At 38.8% G+C, this 23,219-nt stretch overlaps 1 protein-coding gene across 2 annotated transcripts in view; it reads right to left on the minus strand.

Annotated features, from left to right (window-relative positions):
- BBS4 (Bardet-Biedl syndrome 4) overlaps positions 1–23,219 on the minus strand; it is a 54,515-nt gene that overhangs the window by 19,392 nt on the left and 11,904 nt on the right. For both annotated transcript variants that reach the window (XM_030317766.1, XM_030317765.2), the window contains exon 3: positions 2,400–2,479. In XM_030317766.1, the coding sequence (XP_030173626.1) occupies positions 2,400–2,479 (80 nt within the window). The remainder of the gene's footprint in view (positions 1–2,399; positions 2,480–23,219) is intronic.

Below are 23,219 nucleotides of genomic sequence, written 5' to 3' on the forward strand. Positions count from 1 at the left end.
TGTCCTGAAGTGGATTTTTTGTTTTAATTTTTTTTAATGTTTATTTATTTTTGAGAGAGAAAGAGTGCAAGTTGGGGACAGGCAGAGAGAGAGGGAGACACAGAATGAATCCAAAGCAGGCTCCAGGCTCTGAGCTAATAGCACAGAGCCTGACGCGGGGCTCAAACCCACAAACTGTGAGATCATGACCTGAGCTGAAGTCAGACGCTTAACCAACAGAGCCACCCAGGCGCCCCAGTGTCCTAAAGTGTTTTTAAGAAAAGTAGAGGTGGACAAGGAGCATATATAAGAAATCTAGTATATAAATAATTACTAATAATGTTCACTTGGAATTTTTTTAAATCTCAACTCTTTTATGGTTACTTACTATAGAACAGGGGTCAGCAAACTATGGCCCACAGGCCAAATCTGAGCCAAACGGGCTATTTTTGTACAGCTCTCAAGCTAAGAGTATTTTCCTATTTTAAAGGGTTATAAAAAAAAAGAGAGAGAGAGAGAAGATGAAGAATATGAAAGAGACTGTGGCCGACAAAGTCCAAAATATTTACTATCTGGCCCCTACAGAAAAAGTCTGTCAACCCCTGTCTAGAATCTTACTAGGCAAGCTAAGGGGAATAGGAAGATTTCCAAGCACCATTATAGATGCTAGGGGCTCTCTGATGAGCAAAACACAGGTTCTTCCTTGCTCCCGTGACAGGCTAAGCTTGGGATGCTATAGGAGCACCTGAGTCTAACTTAGAGAATCAAAGAAGGCTTTCTGGAGTAAACAGTTTCAAATCCTGTGTTGGCAGCGGGTGGAGGAGAAGCCAAGATGACTAAGAGAGTCCGAGAGAGAAGGGCCTCAAACACCAGGCTAAAAATGTTGAGAGCAATGGGAGAATCTTGGTAAGTTTTAAACAGGAGGTAACCTGATTCAATTTGCTCTATAGAAAAGTCATTTTGGAAGCACTGATGAAAACAGATGGAAAGGAGGCAAGATCGGTATAAGAATTCCTGTGATAATTTAAACAAAAATTATGGGAATTAACTAAGGCATGGAGAGGGAATGAAGTGGACAATTTCAAGAGATAGTAAACAAGGATCACCAAAACTTAATGATTATCTATATTATATTAGGAAAAATGGGTCAGGGGAGCCTGACAGACAGATGAGTGAACGATGGTACCTAGCCCCGAGACAGGGTACAAGAGAAGGAATAGGTTTGGAGGAAAGCAGATAAATTCAGCTACAGAAGAGTTGAATTTGAAATACTTGTGAAGCATTAGTAGGTATCAAATTAGTTTGAAGATCAGGAAGAGGTGTGTGAAATGAGCTGAGAAAGGGGCCAAGGATAGGACCTAGGAACATCTCCAATGCTTAAGAAATAAACAAGGAAGAGATGCCAAAAACAGGAAACAGAGAAAGTTGTCAAAAAAGGAAAAGGGGCAGTGCCTAGGTAGCTCAGTGGATTAAGCATCTGACTCTTGATTTCAGCTCAGGTCAGGATATCACAGTTCATGAGATTGAGCCCCAGGTCAGGCTCTGCACTGTAATCTACAAGGGATTGTCTCTCCCTCTCTCTCTTCCCCTCCTCTCCTGTCTCTCTCAAAATGGTTTCTCCTCTCTCTCTCAAAATAAATAAATAAACTTAAAAAAAACAACAACAGGAAAAGGGAAAAAAGAAAAGGATAGTAGTATCACAAAAGGAAAGAAAGAACCCTTTTAAGATTCATACTGGTACTAACCATTTCTAGTTCTGTACATTGCCATAGGTACAAATGCCACGGGTAAAACTTTGAAACTATAAGCTTAGAAGCATGACAAAGTTCCAAATGCCATAAGACAGTTTCAAGGATATATTTTGCATGTTAATACTATTGTCTGCCAGCAAGTATATAACATGTATAGTATGTTTCCAAAGATATAGTTTAGAGAAAAAGGAAATACAAATCGTTTTTAAATATACAAATGATGATCAAGTTCATCAAAATAAGAGAATTATAAAACTCAATGAAATACCATTTTTCACCTATCCAGAGATGAGAAAGTTAAATACTACGCTGTGTTGAACACTGGCCATTCACCATGAGACCAACAAGTCCCAGAGAGCGGCTGCTCCTTTACCCTGGTCTTGAAATGAGAAGACACATGGAACACACATGAATCTGACCCCCAGCCTGTAGTCAGACCCAACCAACCCACAGCCAATCTGGAGGCCCATGAGCAATAATTAAATGTCTGCTGTTAGAAGCCACTGAAATTCTGAGGTTGTTAACAGCATTATCCTAGCAAAAGCTAACCAATATACACAGTGTGGGGAAACAGGAATTCATACGTTATTAGTGGGATTTAAGAGCCACAATTGTTAGCTATCTAACCAAAGCCTGCCTCTCATGGTCTCTGTCATTACAATCTCTCACCTTGCACGCTTCATAATCCTTCCGTATATAGTGAAGATGTATCAACCAGTTCTGCTTCTCCAAAATAGGAAACTCTTGAGCTGGTGAGCATATTTTGACAAAACAAACATAATAGCCATTGTTAGATTTTCTCCTTTAGCATCGTGCTCACATTTAACCATAAGCCTATGGCAGTATTGCATTAAATTCTTCATGCTGTTGACCACAAGAATGTACAGGTTTTTTTTTTTTTTTTTCAACGTTTATTTATTTTTGGGACAGAGAGAGACAGAGCATGAACGGGGGAGGGGCAGAGAGAGAGGGAGACACAGAATCGGAAACTGGCTCCAGGCTCTGAGCCATCAGCCCAGAGCCCGACGCGGGGCTCGAACTCACGGACCGCGAGATCGTGACCTGGCTGAAGTCGGACGCTTAACCGACTGCGCCACCCAGGCGCCCCAAGAATGTACAGGTTTTTAAACTAATAGATATTTGTCCTACTATTACACATTGAATATAGGCTTCTCAGTTTTTTGTGGCTCATAGTGTCAGTTTCTCAAATGGTAACTTGGCCTGAAAAAAATAAAATAATTCTTTTGTTATTTCTCTCTCTCTCCCTGGTTACTGAAGGTGAATACAAAGAATTTCTAAGAAATATTTCAGGAATGTTACCAACAAAAAAATATATAACACAGTTAACATCCCATCTGATAGATCAGAGGACCAAAAAGAGTTAAATATGGTCCTAGCAATAACAAGGTAAAACATTATACTGTTGTCCAGGAATGAGAAGGCAACAATGACCAAAAAAATCTATTTGAGCCACTGAAAATGATTCATGATAAACCATAAAATGAGTTACTATCCTTCGAATTCAAAGGATTAAAAATATGGGTAAAAATTCATTAAAAATTATTTTTCTATGAAAGAAAGAGAAGAGTTCACACCAACCTCAGAATAGTTGTGAGGAAGGGGGCGGGAGGGAAGTTAAAAAGGAGGGACTTCAGCTCATTAATGCTTTCATTTCTCAAAAAAGAATAAAAATCTCTAAAGTATACATAACTACATTTTTTTAATTTGTTAAATCTGGCCAGTGAGTACACAGATGTTTGTATTTTTTAATGCACTTTAATATATACTTGAGATATGCCCTTTTAAAAACATAAAAGAAAGGGAATAGCAGGAAACAAGATGGAAATGATTTCTAATTATTTGTAATCATTCTGTTCCAGAATCTTAGGAGATACATCAAGGCAAAAGCTAACACTTATAGGTCCATAATATAACAGGAAGGAAAAGAAGTTTCCTGTGACCCCGAGTTAATGGTGTCAGAACACAATAACAAAGTATTGCTGCTTAGTCCTTCCCAAGACCAGGGATTGTCAATGGACTTTATAAGGTAAAATTGTGACAGAAAGAATGGGTATGGTTTCATATGCCAAAAGGAAAAGAAGGTAAAGTGTTCAACAGCACTATACTCTTCACCTTCCAAAAACCCACACTCTGAGTGGGACTGACCTTCTTCCTAGTTGAGATTCTCTGATGACTTCTGTTTCCTTCCTTCTTTCCTTAAGCTCCCTCAACTGTCAGATCTTAGCCTTTCATGTTCTGCCTAACCACTTCCAGAATTAAATTTCCTACAAAAGGCCATACTGATCACCAAGTTTAGAGATGGGTGTGGGTGCTCGTGCACACATGTCAAGTGGGTAAAGAAATACACCATGATGAATAGTTCTGGGGCAAGTGGATTACTGAGTAATCTTGGGCCAAGTCTCATTTGTATGGCCTATTCCTCTGTCACATGCCCCCTGAAGGGAAAAGAGTGAAAGGAGACACTGAACCCTTTGAGTTTAAAATATGACTAAGTATCATTGCTTCTACAGCTTCAGGCTATAGACAAAATTCATAAAATGTAAATCAGAGTTTTGCTATTTTTAAAATTTCACAATAAAAGATGAGTAATTTTTTGTTTTTCCTGGATAAAGAATGGAGGAAAAAAATATTCAATCTGTAAGATAATTTAAGAGCCCAGAGGCCCATGAAATGCAAACCTAGGGATTAAAAGAAGGGAAGCCATCGCCAAATCTGGCTTAAAGGTCATTTCACACTCCTGTCTAAAAGCTAAGAGAATTCTAGCTTCATCAAAGACTGGAATTTCACTGTCCTATTTCTAACTGTGTGATCTTGGGACCTACAGCAAGTTATTTAACTTCTCTGGGCCTCCATTTTTCCCTCTATAATTTTCACTGGAAAACTACGAAAAATCTGAACAGTGGCCATTCAATAAATGTTAATTTCTTCATGTTATAACAGGACTTCTAACACTTTACTATCTCAATTTGGGATATGAAAAGATACAACAAGTCTTCTCCTGAGGTAAAGAAAACAAAAGTAAAAAGAAACTACTGGGACTACATCAAAATAAAAAAGCTTCTGGACAGCAAAGGAAATTAACAAAACTAAAAGACAATCTACTGAAATGGAGACGATATTTGCAAATGATATATCCAATAAGGGGTTAGTATCCAAAATACATAAAGAACTTATACAACTCAACACCAAAGAAATAATCCAATTTAAAAAATGGGCAAAAGACATGAACAGTCATTTCTCCAAGAAAGACATACATGTGGCCAACCAACACGTGAAAAAATGTTTAACTTCACTCATCATCAGGGAGATGCAAATCAAAACCACAATGAGATATCACCTCACACCTGTCAGAATCAACAACACAAGAAACAACAAAACAAGTGCTGATGAGGATGTAGAGAAAATGGAACCCTCATGCACTGTTCATGGGAATAAAAACTGGTGCAGCCACTGTAGGAGACACTACGGAGGTTCCTCCAAAAATTAAAAATAGAACTACCATATGATTCAGTAACTGTACTACTGGGTATTTACCCAAAGAATACAAAAAAGACTAATTTGAAGAGATATGCATCCCTATGTTTATGGCAGCATTATTTACAATAGCCAAGATATGGAAGCAGCCCAAGTGTCCATCAATGGATAAAGAAGATGTGGTACATATATGCAATGAAATATTACTCAGCCATAAAAAAGATGAAATTTTACCATTTGTAACAACACGGATGGATATAGAAAGTATAATGCTAAGTGAAATAAGTCAGTCAGAAAAAGACAAATATCATATGATTTCACTCATACGTGGAATTTAAGAAACAAAACAAACAAAGGGAAAAAAAGAGAAACCAAAAAACAGACTCTTAACAGAGAGCAAAATGGATAGACCAAAGGGGAGGGGGTGGGGGAATAGGGAAATAGGTAAAGAGTATTAAGAGTACATTTATCTTGGGATGCCTGGGTGACCTAGCTGGTTAAGCATCTGACTCCTGATTTTGGCTCAGGTTATGATCTTTTGTGAAACAGAGCCCCACGTCAGGCTCTGAGCCCACTTGGGATTCTCTCTCTCCCTCTCTCTGACCCTCCCTGCTGACACTAACGCTCTCTCTCTAAATAAATAAATACTTTTAATTTTTGAAATGTCTATTTTTGAGAGCCAGGCAGTGAGAGTGGGAGAGGGGCAGAGAGAAAATGGGACAGAGGATCCAAAGCAGGCTCCACGCTGACAGCAGAGAGCCCAATGCCAGGCTCAAACCCACAAACTGTAAGATCATGACCTGAGCCAAAGTCAGACACAAGCGACTGAGCCACCCTGGTACACCAAGACTACACTTGTTTCGTTGAGCACTGAGTAATATATGGAATTGTCCAATCGCTATATTGTACACCTGAAATTAACATTAACACTGTACATGTACACTGGAATTAAAAGAAAAGAAAGATGACACATCTTGAAACAAATGTAAATGTAAGATTTTTTTTTTACTATCAACTTGAGCTCTGTGATTATCAGTCAGGGTCTAACAAGGGACCATAAAAACCACCTGAGAATTTACAACAGAGGGACTTCAATGCAGTGAACAGGTTAAGGGGCACCTGGGTGGATCAGTCAGTTAAGCATCCGACTTCAGCTTAGGTCATGATTTTGCGGTCCATGAGTTCAAGCCCCACGTAAGGCTCTACGCTATCATAACAGCTCACGGCCTGGAGCCTGCTTCAGATTCTGTGTCTCCCTCTCTCTCTGCCCCATGCTCGCTCAGGCTCTCTCTCTCTCTCAAAAAATACAGAACCATTAAAATACAAATTTTAAAAATATTAAAAATTGGGGCGCCTGGGTGGCTCAGTCGGTTGAGCGGCCAACTTCGGCTCAGGTCATGATCTCGCGGTCCGTGAGTTCGAGCCCTGCGTCGGGCTCTGTGCTGACAGCTCAGAGCCTGGAGCCTGTTTCAGATTCTGTGTCTCCCTTTCTCTGACCCTCCCCCGTTCATGCTCTGTCTCTCTCTGTCTCAAAAATAAGTAAACGTTAAAAAAAAATTTTTTTAATTAAAAATAAAAACAAGCAAAAACCTTAATATTTCTTTCAGAAAAGAAATGACAAGTATATGAAAAAGCGTTCAACTCACTTAGTCATAGGGACAATGCAAATCAAAGTCATAGTAAGATACTACAACATATCTACCAGCATGTCTAATATGAAAAAGACTGAGAGTAACAAATGTTAGTAAAAATTCAGGGCAATCAGAAATCTCATAATTGCTGGTGGGACAGTACAATTACACAACCACTTTGGCAGTCTCTCATAAAATTAAAATATACACTTTATATATGGCCCAGCAATTCCATTCCCTAGGTACTTACTGTAATGAAAACACCCACCACACACACACACACACACACACACACACACACACACACACACAGATGTGTAAATCAATGTTCATAGAAGCTTTTACATGATAGTCAAAATCTGGAAACAACACAAATGTTCACCAGTAGGAGAATGGATAAAATGGTATATTCATTTATACAATGACACATTATACAGTACTTTAAAAAAATAAACTACTGATACATTATTGCAACATGGATGAATCTCAAAAACACTATGTTGAGGAAAAGATACCAAAAGCTACACAGTACATATCATATGATTCCCTCTGTATGAAGTTCAAGCACACACAAAATTAATTTACAGGGACAGAAATCAGAATAGCCCCCTCTAGAGAACTGAAGGGAGGACTAACTGTAAAGGGGCACGAGGAAACTTTCTGGGTGATGAAAATGATCTGAGTGATGATTACATGAGTATATGTATGTGTCAAAATTCAATGGGGTGCCTGGCTGGCTCAGTTGGTTAAGCATCCAATTCTTGATTTCGGCTCAGGTCATTATCTCACAGGTTTGTTGAGTTTGAGCCCCATATCAGGCTCTGTGCACTGATAGTGCTGAGCCTGCTTGGGATTCTCTCTCTCCCTCTCCCTCTCTCAAAATAAATAAATAAACTTTCAAAAAAAAATCAAAATCTGGGCACTTAAGATTTGTAGATCTTATTAGCACTTCCATTTAAAACTTAGCATTGTTCCTCAAAAAAAATCAAACAATAGTATATGGTCCAGCACCTCCACTCTGAGTAGATACCCAAAAGAAATGAAAGAAGGGAGCCTGTTTCTGCATTTGCTGCTAGGGTGCTTGGTCCTTCCAAGGAAGCTAAGGCCATGTTGGGGTAAAGCCCTCACTTCATCCTGTGAATAGCCTGGCCGCCAGCTGCCAGCCCAACACTTTCACCTGCATCTACTGGCCCCTCATCCTGCACAATGATGAGGTAACAGTTACAGAGATAAGATGAATGTTCTCATTAATGCAGCCAAAGTAAGTGCTGGACCTTTCTGACCAGGCTTGTGTGCAGAGGCTCTTGCCATCGTCAACATGGAAGCCTCATCTGCAGTGAAAGGGTGGTGGACCTGCCCCAGCAGGAAACCCTGCCCCCTCCACTACTGCTGCCTCAGCTGAGGAGAAGTGAAGCAAGGAGGGAAGAACCTGAGGAGTCTGATAACATGGGCTTTGGTCTATTTGACTAAACCTTTTTGTAACATATTCAATAAAAAGCTGGACTAAGGAAGGAAGGAAGAGAAAGAAGGAAGGAAAAAAAAAAAAAAAAAAAAAAGAAAGAAAGAAAAAAAAAAAGAAAGAAAGAAAGAAAGAAAGAAAAAGAAGGAAAAGAAAGAAAGAAAGAAAGAAAGAAAGAAAGAAAGAAAGAAAGATGAAATTAAAACAGGGATTCAAACAGACACTTGTACACCATGTTCATAGCAGTGTTACTGACAATAGCCAGAAAGTGGAAGCAACTCAAATATCAACAGCTGAATGGATAAACCAAATGTGGTATATACATACAATGGAATATTATTCAGCCTTAAAAAGGAATACAATTCCAACACCTGCTACAACATGGATGAACCTTGAAGGTATACATTGCTAAATATAATAAGCCAGACACAAAGGACAAATATTATATGATTCCACTTATATGAGGTATACCTAAGCAAATTCATAGAGACAGAAAATAGAATGGTGTTGAATAAAGAAAATGTGATACACACACACAAACACACACACACACCAGGAATATTATTCAGCCGTAAAAAAGAAGGAAAGTTCTTCCATTTGTGAAATAGATTGACCTTGTGCGCGTTAAGTCAAATAAAGTCATTGAGAAAGATAAACACTGCATGATCACATTGATATGTGGAATCTAAAAAAAAAAAAAAATTGAACTCATAGAGTACAGATTGGTGGTTACCAGAGGTAGGAGTGGAGGGTGGGCAAAACGCATAAAGAGAGTCAAAAGGTGTAAATGTTCAGTTATATGACAAATAAGTTCTGGGATGTAATGTACAGCATAGTGACTCAAGTAACTCAACTGAAAGTTGGTAAGAGATCTTAAAAGCTCTCATCACACACAAATATACACAACAATTCTGTAATTATACGAGGTGATAGATTTTAACTAAACATTGCGGTATCATTTTGCAATATACGTATCTATCAAATCATCATATTGTATACCTAAAATCAATACAATGTTGTATGTCAATTATAACTCAATAAAACTGGAAGGGGTACCTTGGTGGCTCAATCAGTTAAACATCTGACTTGCTTTTTTTTTTTTTTTAATGTTTATTTTTGAGAGAGAGAGAGAGACAGAGCTGGGGAGGGGCAGAGAGAGAGGGAGACACAGACTCTGAAGCAGGCTCCAGGCTCTGAGCTATCAGCACAGAGTCTGATGTGGGGCTTGAACTCACAAACTGTGAGATCATGACCTGAGCTGAAGTCAGCTGCTTAATCAAATAAGCCACCCAGGCGCCCCGAGCATCTGACTCTTAATTTTGGCTCGGGTTGTGATCCCAGGGTCGTGGGATAGAGCACTGTGCCAGGCTCCGCGCTGAGCATGGAGCCTGCTTGAGATATCCTTTCTCTCTCTCCCTCTGCCCCTCTCCCCTACTAGTGCTCTTGCTCTCTCTAAAATAAAAGAAAAAATTAAAAATTAAATAAAATTAAATAAAAAAATAAAATAAAATAAAATAAAATAAAATAAAATAAAATAAAATAAAACTGGAAAAAAAGAAAAAGAAAGTAGAATGGTGGTTACCAGGTGTTGAGGGAAGGGAGTAATGGAGAGTTATTGTTTAATGGGTACAAAGTTCCAGTTGGAGAAGATGGAAAAGTTTGGAGATGGATGGTGGTGACAGTTGCAGAACAATGTGAACGTACTTAATGCCACAGAACTGTATATTTAAAAATGGTTAAAATGATAAATTTTATGTTCTATATATTTTACCACAATAATAAAAGATGCCAATGCTCAGCTCAATTTAATCAGTGCAGTGGTAGCGCAAAAGCCAGATTACAATAGACTAGGAAAACAGGGTTGAATACATGGAGACAAGAGAACTATCCCTTCAAAAAGCAAAAAGCAAATCAATAAAAGTCATTCACTGTTACAGTAGAAACAGTAAAGTGAGAGAACTGTCAATGAAAGATGCTGTGAGAGCAATTTCATGCAGATTGTAAACTAAATTAGACAACATCGAAATAACCTTCTAACTCTACAACTCTCTATACACAAGAACTAAAACACAGAAAAAGGGAAATGTATTAATGAAGTCAAAAGCATGTATCTATACGGAGCACTTGGGTGGCTCAGTCGGTGTCCAACTTTGGCTCAGGTCATGATCTCATGGTTTGTGGGTTCAAGCCTTGCATTGGCCTCTGTGCTGACAATTCAGAGCCTGGAGCCTGCTTCAGATTCTGTGTCTCCCTCTCTCTCTACCTCTCCCCCACTTGCACTCTGACTCTCTCTCTCAAAAAAATAAATATTAATAAAAAAAAATTTTTAAAGCATGTCCATAAAATCATTACTGAGAACCAAATATACAGATAGTAATTAGTCCGTAAAAGAAATTGTTACACATAGTATAGGAAATGACCTATTTCCAGAATATCTGTAACATTCCCAACCTCCACAACCTTTAAATTCCTTAAGGTTTTAAGAATTACTGACAACTTAAAAATACTCTATGGAAGCAACCCAAATATCCATCAACAAATAAACTGATAAACAAAATGTGGTATATACACACATTGGAATATTATTCAGCCTTAAAAGGGAATGAAATTCTGTACAACATGGATGAACCCTGAGAACATAAAAAAGACACAAATAGACAAATATTGTATGATTTTGCTTATATGAAACATCTAGAAGGGGCAAATTCAGAGACAGAAAGTAGAACAGAGGTTAGCAGGGGTTAGAGGTAAGGGGGAAATGGAAAGTTATTATTTAACGGGTACATAGTTTCTGTTTGGGGTGATGAAAAAGGTTTTGAAATAGAAGGTGATGGTTGTACAACACAGTGAATATAATTAATGCCACCAAACTGTACACTTAAAAATGGTTACATATATCTTTTGCCACAATAAAAATTTTTTTTTCTTCTATTAAAAAAATACTCTGAAAGCAAACCTCAAGCTGAGTTAAGTTTCTCACAAGTAAATATATTGCCTCAGGATGTAGACAAAACTCATCCTGGGCTATAGCCACCCCAAAATGGAAAAGGTCTCCAATGGAGATTCCTCTAAGAAAGGAAATATCGCATGAAGGAAATCAATTCACTGACCTCAATGATGGATAAGGTCCTCAACTGAAAGCCAGAAGAAAGTCACCTGAGGTCATTCATAAGGAGAAATGAAGAGGACTTAAGTAGCCCCATGTAGGATATTATTTTCTCAGAACCATCAAGTAATTCTGATAAACAATTCCAAATAAGAAGTTGCTTGTTCTTGAAAAAGTCCAGATATATTTGGACAAAAATCCCAAATAGGAAGTTGTTTACCCTTTCCACAGTTGGCACTCACTACCCTCAAGACTAGAGTCAAACCAGGATATGAGCCTCTCAGGCTGAGGGGTGTGGTTGGGGGACAACATCCAAATCCAGACACAGAGCTTCTCAGTCAAAATGCCTTCAATTACTGCTTGGTCAGATGAAGTCTTTCTGCCTGTTAATCCAACTTCTGTGTGAATTCCTTATGTTAAAGCTATTAACTTCCTACCTTCTATTTTCAAGTGTCAGACTATTTATTTAACCAGAGCAATGGTTTTCAACTAGGAACAATTTTGCACCCTAGAGACATACGGCAATACCTGGAGATGTTCAGTTGTCACAACTGGGCACTACTAACCTGCATTAGGTAGAGGACACGGATGCTGTTAACATCCTACAATATATAGGACCTCTCCCACAGGAAAGAACTCATCATGTCCAAAATGTCAATACTGCCAAGGTTGAGAATATCTGAACTACAGGTTAATAAGACATCTAAAGACTTCACAGTGAAATGTGAAAGCTTTTTGTTCAAAGTACTACTTTAATTTTTAATTTGCCAACTAAAGTTCATTAAATCTTAAGGTTGACATTTTTCCTGTTTTCTTTATACCTCCTTATATTTCCCAAATTTCTATGATGAAGTTATACTGATTTTCTCATCAGAAAACCATAAACTTATATTTTAAAATAAAAACCAGGGTCCTTTCCTTTTTCTTTCATAGTCTATTTGCCTAAAAATAATTTTCCTTCAGGTGGGCTTTGTATATTCTTGCTACTTACATTTTATTCTTTATTGCTCTGTATCTGGAGTAGGAGTGAACAAAACTTGAGTTTACTGTACCATCTTTACTGGCAGCCCAATTTGACATCAGAATTCAAGAGAAATTACTGAGTAATATTAAACCAAGTTTTATACAAAACAATTTTCTGATATCCTATTCTTCACAATCATTTCTCAAACCTGTACAATGTAAAATGTGTGATTCAGATATTTACACTATATAAAATGTTTTTATCATAAAAGGCAAAGGAAAGTAAAAGAGAAGTAATCAGTAGCAGCACTACAAGCAGAGAGTCAGAACAGACCCAAAGAGAAAAACAGAGACAGAGCAGATGATGACAGAAACAGAAGCAAGAAATCATAGCAGCTGATTTCTAAAAACACTGTGTTGGAGGGAGGAGTCTGACGGCTTCCGGTGCATTAGTATTTGCTCCTGTATCCATATACCACTTAACTTATCTGAGCGTCTGTGCTCTGCAACCAGCATTGATTACCCCTGGACTCCTCAAAATTCACTCCCTATCAGCTGATTAGATTAATCAATGGTAATCCTATCTCCCTTGTCCAAGACTGGCGGGCCTATCAATCTGATCCAATGAAAAGAGTATTCCTAAGAGGTTCTGGGGAAAGAAGGCTTTTCTTATTTTTAAAAGAGAACAATGGGAAGCCAGACCATATCTCTGGCATTGGGAAAATGGATCCGGAATGCCACTGGCAGCTTTAACTTCAGGAAAATACAGGCATGAGAGGCAGAAAGAACTCAGGGCTTCATATGTCACTGAACTGCTTGACCAGCCCTAGAGCCCATTCTAATTCTGGACTTCCTCTTATGTTAACCGAAAAAATTCCTTATTGTTTAAGCCACTGAGTTGGATTTTCTCTTATTTACTGCTAAAAACAACTCAGGTAGAACAAGGTCTGAAAAAGATGAGCACATCCCTCTTACAATCCTGTATTACATATTTCTTACTGCTATTATTTTGTGGACATCATAAAAATAATATGGAGAGATATGCTGTAGATACTCATGTTAATAGTAAAAATATAAATGGTAATTTTGTACAGCAACTTGGCAGAATTATTAAAATTTTAAGTGTGCATACTTTTCCCAGATGGCCATTATACCAAATAGTGAAAAATTAAAAACAATTTAACTTTTTAATTTTTTTTAATGTTTATTTGTTCTTGAGAGAGAGACAGAGCACGAGTGGGAGAGGGGCACAGAAAGAGACTGAGAGATACAGAATCTGAAGCAGGCTCCAGGCTCTGAGCAGTCAGCACAAAGCCCGACGTGGGGCTCGAACTCACAAACTGCGAGATCATGACCTGAGCTGAAGTCGGATGCTCAACCGACTGAGCCACCCAGGCGCCCCAGAAACAATTTAAGTGCTATGAAAAGGAAAAGAAACTGTAATATATCTGTACTATGAACCAGTATAGTTAAGAATAATGAAGTGATCTTGACCTACTGACATGGAAAGCCCTCCAAGATATATCAACCTAGAAAAATACATGATAGTTACCATTTATATAAAACACTTACACAACAGTAAACTGTATACTTATATTGCTATACACATATACACATACACTGTATAAAAGTCTAAATAAAGCACATTAACTGAAAATAATGATTACCACTGGACTGGATGGTGATTTAAGGAGTATTTAGCTTTCTTGAAGTTGTTCAAACTTTTTACATTAAGAATAGATTCGGGGCACCTGGGTGGTTCAGTCAGACATCCAACTCTTGATTTTGGCTCAAGTCATGATCTCACGGTTCATGAGTTTGAGTACCATATCAGAATTTGGCTTGAGATTCTCTTTCTCGTTCTCTCTCTGCCCCTCCCCCAATCACACATGCTATCTCTCTCAAAATAAGAAACCTTAAAAAATAAAAAAAAACCTTAAATAAAATCTTGGGGGTACATGGCTGGCTCAGTTGGCAGAGATGCAACTCCTGATTTGGGGGCCATGAGTTGAAGCCCCATGTTGAGTGTAGAACTTCTTAAAAAAAAAAATCAAAATACTGAAACTTAGAAAAATTACATGCTCACTACAGAAGTTTTGAAAATATAGAAAGGAACAACAACAAAAAACCTCACATGTTCACATACTTACAGATAATCATGGTTATTAATTTACCATATTTCTTCCTAATCTTTTTATATGTGCATTTTAAGAGAGATATTTATCTACAGACAATTTTAAATATTTTTTTTAATGTTTGTTTATTTTTGATAGATAGGGGGAGGGGGAGAGATCTGAAGCAGGCTCTGGACTGACAGCAGAGATCCCAATGCGGGGCTCAAATCCATGAACTCTGAGATCATGACCTGAGCCGAAGTCAGACACTTAACTAACTGAGCCATTTAGGAGCCCCTCAATGCTGCTTTTTAAAAATAAACATTGGGGCGGGGCGCCTGGGTGGCGCAGTCGGTTAAGCGTCCGACTTCAGCCAGGTCACGATCTCGTGGTCCGTGAGTTCGAGCCCCGCGTCGGGCTCTGGGCTGATGGCTCGGAGCCTGGAGCCTGTTTCCGATTCTGTGTCTCCCTCTCTCTCTGCCCCTCCCCCGTTCATGCTCTGTCTCTCTCTGTCCCAAAAATAAATAAACGTTGAAAAAAAAAAATTAAAAAAAAAAAAATAAACATTGGGGCGCCTGGGTGGCGCAGTCGGTTGAGCGTCCGACTTCAGCCAGGTCACGATCTCGCGGTCCGGGAGTTCGAGCCCCGCGTCGGGCTCTGGGCTGATGGCTCAGAGCCTGGAGCCTGTTTCCGATTCTGTGTCTCCCTCTCTCTCTGCCCCTCCCCCGTTCATGCTCTGTCTCTCTCTGTCCCAAAAATAAATAAACGTTGAAAAAATAAATAAATAAATAAATAAATAAATAAATAAATAAAAAATAAACATTAATTTAAATAGCTGGTTCGTATTTATTTGCATGAATAAATAATTACTTAGCTTTGTTTTATTGCTGAATGTGAAAGTTGTTTACAATAAATCACTGCTATAGTGTAATGAATACTTCTGTAATGAATATCTTTGCTTTATAAAAATCAAAAAATGTTGAGAATACTTTATTTGAACAGATTCTTACAATACGAAGTACTAAGTTAAATAATATAAACTTTTATTTTTAAGTGTATGCATTTTGAGAGACAGAGAATGAGAGAGAGCTTGCAAAGCAGGGGAGGAGCAGAGAGAGAGGGAGAGACAGAATCCCAGGCAAGTTCTGCTCAGCACGAAGCCTAACAAGGAGCTCAGTCTCACAAAGGCAAGATCATGACCTGAGCTGATATCAACAGACATTAAACTGACTGAGCCACCCAGGCGCCCCTGAGCTTTTAAAGCTCCTGATATTTACTGACAAACTTTTACTCAAAAGCATTTGTGTCAATTCATACTTGCATATTTCTCTGCATACAAGAGTGCCCAGATGATTTTTAAGTATAAATAACTTACTCATCACTCTAGTTCTCTAAACCCTACAGAGGAAAAAGAGGATGATACCTAGCTAAAACTTTACCTCCAAAATTAAATCAATACCAGATTCTTGATTCCTTTAAATCTGTCTTCCTTTTCAGACTAAAGACAGAGAAAAGAATGTTGAAAAAATCTTGACTTTTTTTAAACTAAGTGCTGCTGAATAAGGTTCTCTGAATCAAATTTTTGAATAAAATCCTGAAATAACTGAAGCAAACATCTCTTAAAGGAAAAAAAAAAAAGATAAGAATCAATCACTATTAAAACAGGCTTAACCTCAGGGCACCTGGGGGGCTCAGTTGGTTGAGAGTCCAACCTGATTATGCTCAGGTCATAATCTCACAGTTCATGAGTTCAAGCCCCACAGAAGCCCTGCTGCTGTCAGCCTGTCAGCACAGACCCCACATAGGATCGTCTGTCCCCCTCTCTCTCTGCCCCTCCTCTGCTTATGCGTTCATGTTCTCTCTCTCTCTCAAAAAATAAACAAAACATTTAAAAAATATTTATAGGGGCACTTGAGTGGCTCAGTTGGTTAAACAGTGTACTCTTGATTTCAGCTCAGGTCATGATCTTGCAGTTCCTGAGATCAAGCCCTGCGTTGGGCTCTGTGCTGACAGTGCAAGAAGCCTACCTCTGATTCTCGCTCTCTGCCCCTCCCCGCTCACACTTGCTCTCTCTCAAACTTAAAAAAAAGTTCTTAAAAAAAAATAACACAAAATTTATAAAATAGGCCTAACCTCAACAAAGAAAGACAATCCAATGTAGAAATGGGCAGAGCATTTGAATAGACAGTTCTACAAAGAACATGTACAAATGACTAGTAAGAACATGAAAAGAGATGGCCAACAGCCCTCATCATTACAGAAATAGAAATCACAACTACAATGAGATACTACTTCATACCCACTAGGATAGCTATTTTTAAAAGAATAAAAAAGCAACAGCAGAAAATAACGGTGTTAGCAACGATGTGGAGAAACCGGAGCCCCTGCATATGCAGCTGCTATAGAAGACAGTGTGGCATTTCCTCAAAAAACTAAACATAGAATTACCATATGATGCAGTAATTCCATTCCTAGATATATATGCAAAAGGAACGAAAGCAGGGACTCAAACAGGAATTTGTGCCCAATGTTCATTACGGCATTATTCGCAAAGGCCAAAAGTTGGAAATGACCTGTGTCCATTAACAGAAAGAATGGATAAACAAAACGTGAGATACACATACAATGGCATGTTATTCAGTCTTAAAAAAATAATGAAATTCTGGGGGTGCCTGGGTAGCTCAGTCGGTTGAGCATCTGACTTCGGCTCAGGTCATGATCTCACATCTCGTGAGTTCGAGCCCCACATCAGACTCTGTGCTGACAGCTCAGAGCCTGGAGCCCGCTTCAGATTCTGTGTCTCCCTCTCTCTCTACCCCTCCCCCACTCAGTCCCTCTCTCAAAATAAACATTAAAAAAATTTTTTTTTAATAATAATGAAATTCTGTATAACATGTTATAGCATAGATGAACCTTTAAAACATTAGGCTAAATGGGGCGCCTGGGTGGCGCAGTCGGTTGAGCGTCCGACTTCAGCCAGGTCACGATCTCGCGGTCCGTGAGTTCGAGCCCCGCGTCGGGCTCTGTGCTGACAGCCCGGAGCCTGGAGCCTGTTTCCGATTCTGTGTCTCCCTCTCTCTCTGCCCCTCCCCCGTTCATGCTCTCTCTCTCTCTCTGTCTCAAAAATAAATAAACGTTAAAAAAAAAAATTTTAAAACATTAGGCTAAATGTAGTAAGCTAGACACAAAAGGACAAATATTGTATGATTCTGAGCATATAAAATATCTAGAATACACAAATTACATTGGGATAGAAAGTAGAAGAGAAGGTACTAGGGACTGGTAGGGGAAAGGAGCAATTATCGCTTAATGGGTACAGAGTTTCTGTTTGGGGTGATGAAAGTTTTGGAGATAGTCGTGATGGTTGCACATTGTAAATGTAATTAATGCCACTGGATTGTACATTTAAAAATAGACCTGGCCAGCCAGATGCCCCTGAATTGTATACTTTAACTGGGTGAACTGTATAGTTAAAAAAATAAAAGAGGCCAATTATATGTGAATGAAAATAAACAATCTGTTATATGCTTGTGGAGTTTTTTTGGAAATGTCATCTCCCATGAGAACTCCTTCCCCCCCCACCCGCCACCACATCCCGAATTCATTTATTCTTTCAGTAAAGATATGTCAGATATTATAATGGATGCCAGAGATTAAATAAACAAGATTTAATCCCTGCCCTCAAGATGTTCTCAGTCTTGGTGGCTCAGTCAGTTAAGCGTCCGACTTCAGCTCAGGTCACAATCTCATGGTTTGTGGGTTCCAGCCCCCCATTGGGCTCTGTACTGACAAGTCAGAGCCTGGAGCCTGTGTCAGATTCTGTGTCTCCCTCTCTCTCTGCCCCTCTCCTGCTCATACTTTCTCTCTCAAAAAAAAAAAAAAAAAAAAAAAGTTCTGTCTTGTAAAGAAAACAAAGAAGCAACCAGAAGAGGGAGCATCTGGATGGCTCAGTTGGTTAAGAGTCTGAATTCGGCTCAGGTCATAATCTCATAGTTTATGAGTTCAAGCCCTGTGCTGGGCTCTGCGCGAGCCTGGAGCTTGCTTCAGAGTCTGTGTCTCCCTCTCTCTCTTCCCCCTCCCCCACTTGTGCTCTTTCAAAAATAAATAAGCAAACAAACAAAAAAGAAGCAACCAAAAGAGCCATAAGGAAGGGTCTGCACAGCCAGAAACCCAGGACACACCTTTGACTCCCCATGTAATCAAAACACCCTATCAATAAGTTATCTCCCAGCCACTCTTCCTCTGTGCCTGGCGGACACTGAACATCCACTATCCAGGACTCATTCAAAGCCCCCCCATCCTCTGAGTGCCATCCTTGACTCTCCTGACCCAATGAAAGTCTGTGATAGTATCCTGGGTTTCCTTTTTTAATTCCAGTTGGTTAACATACAGTGTTATGTTAGTTTCAGGTGAACAATATAGTGATTCAACAATGCCATACATCACCTGGGTACTCATCACAACACAGGCATTCCTAATCCCCATCACCTATTTAACCCATCCCCCAACCACCTCCTCTCAGGTAACCATCTGTTTGTTCTGTGTACTTAAGAGTTTGTTTCTTGGTTTGTCTCTTTCTCTTTTTGCTTTCTTCATTTGTTTTGTTTCTTAAATTCCACGAGTGAAATCATATGGTATTTTTCTTTCTCTGACTTATTTCACTTAGCATTATACCCTCTGGCTCCATCCATGTTGTTGTAAATGGCAGGATTTCATTCTTTTCTGTAGCTGAATAATATTCCATTGCATATACATATCACATCTTTATCCATTCATAAATCGATGGATACTTGGGCTGCTTCCATATCATGGTTATTATAAACATTGCTGCTATAAACATAGGGGTACATGCATCCCTTTGAATTCGTGTTTTTGTATTCCTTGGGTAAATACTGGGTTTCTCTTTTATAACAACTCTCAATGCTTGAGATTTACTTGTCCAACATCTACCTTCCTACTGGATGGTAACTACCTTGTCTCTTGTTTACTGCTATGTCCCTAGCACCCTCGTTCTGTGCCTGATATAAAGCACACAGAGGGGCTCTCTCATGTTCTTTTTTCAGCTGATCTGGGGCAGGCTGGGGGTGAGGTGACAACTGACATTCTGCAGTGACAAGGTATGGATGGTTGACGGGCTGATGATATGAGGAATCTGCTCATCTGCTGGGGGACATCTGCCACATGTGATATTCGGTGATACTCTGTTCTTTCTCCCAGTGCTGGTCACAGCCTTCTGTGTTCAGTGACCTGACAGTGAGTTGCTACCCACAATTTGAAAAAATATAATTAGGAGGATTCATGATGAGAAGAAAAGAGGGTCCAAAATAGAGCCCTGTGAGATTAAGGTTCAAGTAGAGGAGGTGGTGCCTACAAAGATAGAAAGGATCCAGTGGAGAAAGGAAAGGTGGAGAGGACCTAGAGGCCAGGGAGAGCTCTTGTTAACATTTGTGAGATGAACACAGCAGCTCTAAGAATCACATCCTGACCAGGTAATGTTCAGATCCAGGAAGTGGCAGGTCTCTACCTTGGGCTGCTTCATCAGAGTGAGAAAGCTCTTTCTCCATGGGAACTCCTTTTAAAAAACTTAGTTTAAATATGTTCAAGGCTGGAGAAAAGCTGAAAAAAAAACCTGGAAAGAATTCCTACAAAACCTTCACCCAGAGTCCCCAAATATGAAGATTTTACCCCAGTTTATCATTCTTTCTATATATTTGTTCTGAAATATTTTTCAGAAAGTTTCAGACATGAGGGACACCTGGGTGGCTCAGGTGATTAAGCATTCAACTCTTGATTTTGGCTCAGGTCATGGGATCGAGCCCCGTGTCACACTCCACACTCAATGCAGAGATTTTCTTTCCCTTTTTCTCCCTTTGCCCTCTCCCCCACTCACACACACTCTCTCTCTTTCTCTAAAATTAAAAAAAAGCAAAAAGCAAAAAAAATCTAAAAAAAGAAAGTTGCAGGCATGATACCCCTTTACTCCTCAGTAAAATGATCAAAACTAACATCGATACAATACTATTATCTACCTTACCATCCTATTCAAATTTTAACAAATGTCTTAATAACTTCCTTCATAGCAAGGGTCTTTCATTTTAAAACATATAAAATTTTTTATTTAAAAGAATTTTTTTAATGTTTATTCATTTTTGAGAGACAGAGAGAGACAAAGCATGAGCGAGCAGAGAGAGAGGGAGACAAAGAATCCAAAGCAGGCTCCAGGCTCTGAGCTGTCAGCACAGAGCCTGACGTGGGGCTCCAACCCACGGACTGCAAGATCATGACCTGAGCTGAAGTCAGACACTCAACCGACTAAGCCACCCACGTGCCCCAGGGTTTATCACATTTTTAATATGCCCAAAGGTCGGGGCGCCTGGGTGGCTCGGTTGGTTAAGCATCCGACTTCAGCTCAGGTCATAATCTCACATTCCGTGAGTTCGAACCCTGCGTCAGGCTCTGTGCTGACAGCTCAGAGCCTGGAGCCTGCTTCGGATTCTGTGTCTCCCCCACTCTCTGCCCTGCTCATGCTCTGTCTCTCTCTGTCTCAAACATAAATAAAAACATTAAAAAAAATATGCCCAAAGGTCATCCTTATATTGTGTGTGTGTTTTGTGTGTGTGTGTATAAACTGTGATTATGTTTTATCAATTTTTCTATTAAGTGTTTGGTCTTTTATCCCCCACACTAAGTTTTAAGAGTTCTTGGGGCACCTGGATGGCTCAGTTGGTTAAGCGTCTGACTTCGGCTCAGGTCATGATCTCACAGTTCGTGGGTTCAAGCCCCGCATCAGGCTCTGTGCTGACCACTTGCTCAGAGCCCTTCAAATTCTGTGTCTCCTTCTCTCTCTGCCCCTCCCCCACTCACACTTTGTCTGTTTCTCAAAAATAAATAAACATAAAAAAAAATTTTTTAAAAAGAGTTCTTTATATATTAGGGATATTAGCCATCTATGTGATATATGTTGCAAATATATTCACCTGGTATATTATTTCTCTTTGTCTTTCTTTATTGTGCCTTTTGCCATGCAAAAAAAAAAATTTGTGAGTTAATATTTTTATGAGATAATATTTATCAATTTTTATTGCCTCTGGCAATATCTTCTTTTAGCACTTACATGGTTATGTATTTTACATTTAGATTAGATCTCTGACCCATTCGAAGTTTATTCTTGTGTATGATGTGAAGTATAAATCTAATTTTTTTCTTTATCAAAATGGTTATCCAGTTGTCCCAGAACCGTTTATTTAAAAAGCACATCTTTACTCCAGTAATTTGAGACACCATATATTTTATCACATACTAAATTGACAAATGTATTTGAGTCTCTTTCTGGACTTTCTCTGTTCTTTCCATTGGTTTCGCTTCTAATCGTGTACAAGTACTGTACTGTTTTAATTATAGAGGTTTCACAGTATTTTTAATATTTCTTTTCTTTTCTTTTTTAAAATTTACATCCAAAGTAGTTACCATATAGTGCAACAATGATTTCAGGAGTAGATTCCTTAGTGCCCCTTACCCATTTAGCCCATCCCCCCTCCTACAACCACTCTAGTAACCCTCTGTTTGTTCTCCATATTCATGAGTCTCTTCTGTTTTGTCCCCCTCCCTATTTTTAGATTATTTTTGTTTCCCTTTCCTTATGTTCATCTGTTTTGTCTCTTAAAGTCCTCGTATGAGTGAAGTCATATGATTTTTGTCTTTCTCTGACTAATTTCACTTAGCATAATACCCTCCAGTTCCATCCACGTAGTTGCAAATGGCAAAATTTCATTCTTTTTGATAGCCAAGTAATACTCCATTGTATATATACACCACATTTTCTTTATCCATTCATCCATCGATGGACATTTGGGCTCTTTCCATACTTTGGATATTGTTGATAGTGCTGCTATAAACATGGGGGTGCATGTGTCCCTTCGAAACAGCACACCTGTATCCCGTGGATAAATACCTAGTAGTGCAATTGCTGGGTCGTAGGATAGTTCTATTTTAGTTTTTTTGAGGAACCTCCATACTGTTTTCCAGAGTGGCTGCACCAGCTCGCATTCCCAGTATTTTTAATATTTCTTAGGATAAATAGTGAACTTCAAAATTTGACAATTTAGATGAAGTGAAACAAATTCCTTGAAAGACATAACCAGCAAAGCTCAATTAAGAAGAACTAGGTCACCTATTTAGCTTTATCTCTATTGAAGAAATTGAATTTGTTGTTGAAAAAATTTCTACAAAGAAAACTCCAGACCCAGGTGGCTTCACAGAAACATTCCAACAAACGTTTAAGGATGAAATTAGTCCATTCTCCAGAAACCCTTCCAGAAAATAAAAAAGGAGAGACTATTTCCCCAAATCATTTATGATGTATAAGAAACACTCATACTTTGTAGAAGGAAATACAAAATGGTTCAACTACTTTGGAAAACAGTTTGGCAATTTCTAATAAAGCTAAACATATACTTATTAATACTACCCAGAAATGCCACTCCAAACCACTTGATAAGTGAAATAAAAACATGTTTACACAAAACCCTCTAGGCAAATGTTTATAGCAGCTGTATTTGTTTTTTTGATCTTGGGGTTGTTTTTTTGTCCCCCCGCCCCACTCCTCACAGCTGTATCTGTATTAGCCAAAAACTCATAAGTCCTTCAATTGGTAAATGGATGAATAAACTACAGTATAAACATACAATTGAATACTACTCAATAAAAGAAATTCAGACACAC

The sequence above is a fragment of the Lynx canadensis genome, chromosome B3 (assembly GCF_007474595.2).
Source record: "Lynx canadensis isolate LIC74 chromosome B3, mLynCan4.pri.v2, whole genome shotgun sequence".
In the NCBI taxonomy this organism is placed as follows: domain Eukaryota; kingdom Metazoa; phylum Chordata; class Mammalia; order Carnivora; family Felidae; genus Lynx; species Lynx canadensis.